General features: G+C 40.2%; 1 protein-coding gene across 2 annotated transcripts in view; it reads right to left on the minus strand.

Annotated features, from left to right (window-relative positions):
* The window catches only part of CCDC81 (coiled-coil domain containing 81), a 55,360-nt gene that overhangs the window by 22,915 nt on the left and 29,794 nt on the right, over positions 1–2,651 (minus strand). For both annotated transcript variants that reach the window (XM_006895260.1, XM_006895259.1), the window contains one exon: positions 1,756–1,879. In XM_006895260.1, coding sequence (XP_006895322.1) covers positions 1,756–1,879 — 124 coding nt within the window. The remainder of the gene's footprint in view (positions 1–1,755; positions 1,880–2,651) is intronic.

Below are 2,651 nucleotides of genomic sequence, written 5' to 3' on the forward strand. Positions count from 1 at the left end.
AGAAGGGGAAGGCCCTCTATGAGGTGGATTGATTCAGTGACTGGGGTAATCGGGATGGGAGTGTCAGAGACAGTGCGATTGGCACAAGACAGAGCCAAGTTTAGGGCTGTTGTACATAGGGTCGCTATGAGTCTCAAGCGACTCGATGGCACATAACAACAACAACAACAACCATTAAACCAGATCTGACTGGTACAGGAGAAGACTGCCCCTCCTTCTCCAACAGAGCATCTGGTGGATTCAAACCACATACCTCTGGGATTGCAGTGCAGCTTCTTGCCATTAGGCCACCAGAGCTCCCTAGAAAAAAATTATTATTTTTTTTTAATTCTCATCCTCAGGACCTCTGGTGGCCTAGTGGCAAGAGGCTGTACTTTAATCCCAAAGGTGTGTGGTTCAAATCCACCATATGCTCTACTGTAGGAGAGGCAATCTCCTCCTGTACCAGTCAGATTCAATTCAACAGTACACATACATACACACAAAATAATAAAATAATAAAACAAATTCTTGTCCTCGTGGAATTTACATTCTCATTGGGAAAGTAGCCTATAACAAGGTATCTATGTGCTTATGAACTCTGTAATATGTTTAATGGTGACAAATTTCATGGGGTTACTAACTCCTGAATTAGAGATGCCAGTAAAGTTCTCAACAAGGAAGTGACATTTGAATAAAAATCTAAAGGAAGTAAGAGAATAAAAATATAGCTATTTGATGGCAAAGCTATTCTGGCCAGAGTGGTGAAATGCTGAGCCCTTGAGGTGACAGCATGTATGTGTATTCTATCTGGCGGCAGACAGATGAGTCAGGGAGAAAAATAGAAGAAAGCAATCACACAGGAGTTTGCATGCCGTGATGAAGACCTGGGCCTTCACTACAAATGAGATGGAAACTCATTGAACGGTTTTAGGTAGAGAATGAGACCACCTGACTCACATCTTACCAGGATCATCCTATCTATAATGTTGAGAGCAGACTAAACAGGGGTAAATAAGAGGAGTGGGAAGAATAAGGAAACTATCCCAACAATTCAGAGGACAGAGCAATGGTAACTTGATAACTTGGCTGGTGACAGCAGAGGTGATAAGAAGTAGCTAAATTAGAGAAGGCAGAGTTGACAGAATTTTCTGACTGGATACAGTGCTTTTGACATTAGCCTGCCAACTGTGTGGAGTTTGTTTTCAGTCACAATTCCCTGATCAGCAGTGGGAAGAACAACTCCACTTTCTTCGTTTGAGACCAAAAACTGAGCCTATGGCAGGTGTGACTATGATTTCCAGAACTGCATAGAGATCCAGGACAAGAGCTTTTTAAAATTATTATAAAGCAAGGTTTGCAGCTATGTAATCTGGATATAAAAACACAGAGAGACACACAGAGCAAAAATTTCTATGTAAGACAAATCATTACTTCTATCTAGCTCTCCCATTAAACTGTAGGCCCTGGTCATGTCTACTATCCTCATCATCTAGTGTACAGAAAGTACTAAAAAATAGTGGATGGGGGAGCTCTGGTGGCCTAGTGGCAAGATGCTGCTCTGCAATTCCAAAGGCTTATGGTTCAAATCCACCAGAAGCTCTGCCAGAGAAGGAGGGGCAATCTCCTCCTGGGCCAGTCAGATTCAATTCAATGGTACATGAAAAAAAAAAAAAAAATAGTGGGTGAAAGAATGAACAATCATTTAAATTCACCATTGAAAAATTTACCCCAAATGCACATAAAGTGTAACATAAAAGAAAAAATATGTATTACCGTTCATGGGTAGTATTCCTTCCACCACTCTCATTCTGCTCAAGCTCGTCTAGCAAGTCAACATTTGTCACTTTGGCAGGTGAGATACACTGCCTATCTCTAAGCCTCTTGGGTGACTGGGTCTCTGTAAAGAATTAATGCAAACCAATTTCCTTTCAGTGGTAATTCAGTTGTTTCTTCTTAATGAAGATAAACTCTTAACAATTTTACTAGAGAAATTTTTCACATAAGGTATACTCTCCTATCTTATCTATGATTATCCCTTGTCCTAAACTCAACTTATTGTTTTGAGTCAGAACTGATTCACAGCTGATCCTCCAATGAATTTCTGAGGCTGTAAATGACAAGGTAGCAGACTGCCTCTCTTTCTCCTGTAGAACCACTGGTGGTACAAAACACCAGAGGAAGGTGGTCTTTGGATTAGCAACCCAACCCTCTATGGGACTATACCATCAGAACTCCCTTCTCCCACGCTCTAATGAAGTCTTAACGGTTGTTTCTGCTTTATCTTGATTATGTACAAAGCACTGAGCTGGATATTGTAGAGGATAAAAAGAACAGGTCTTTGCCTTAAAGATATTTCAGTATACACGTTTGGAAGGAGAAAAGAAGATATAAATAATGATAGTGAGAACGCCTTTATTTGAAAGTTTTATTATATACCAAACAATACTAAGTGCTTTCTGTTTATAAACATGCCTCAGAACAATGATGCGTAGCATAGACCACAAATAAATGGTGTCATCTTTAAAGATCTGATATTTTCAGTGGCAGGAAAGCCACTGAAGGAATGCAGCAATGAGAGAGATTTCTATGGAGAAAATGTGAGGTGAGAAATGAATGTGATTGGGACAGACTGACTGAAAGAATAAGAGTATTCCGGGGGGGAAAATAGA

Source organism: Elephantulus edwardii, unplaced genomic scaffold, assembly GCF_000299155.1.
Source record: "Elephantulus edwardii isolate Elephantulus edwardi_28Jun2011 unplaced genomic scaffold, EleEdw1.0 scaffold00163, whole genome shotgun sequence".
Classification (NCBI taxonomy): Eukaryota; Metazoa; Chordata; class Mammalia; order Macroscelidea; family Macroscelididae; genus Elephantulus; species Elephantulus edwardii.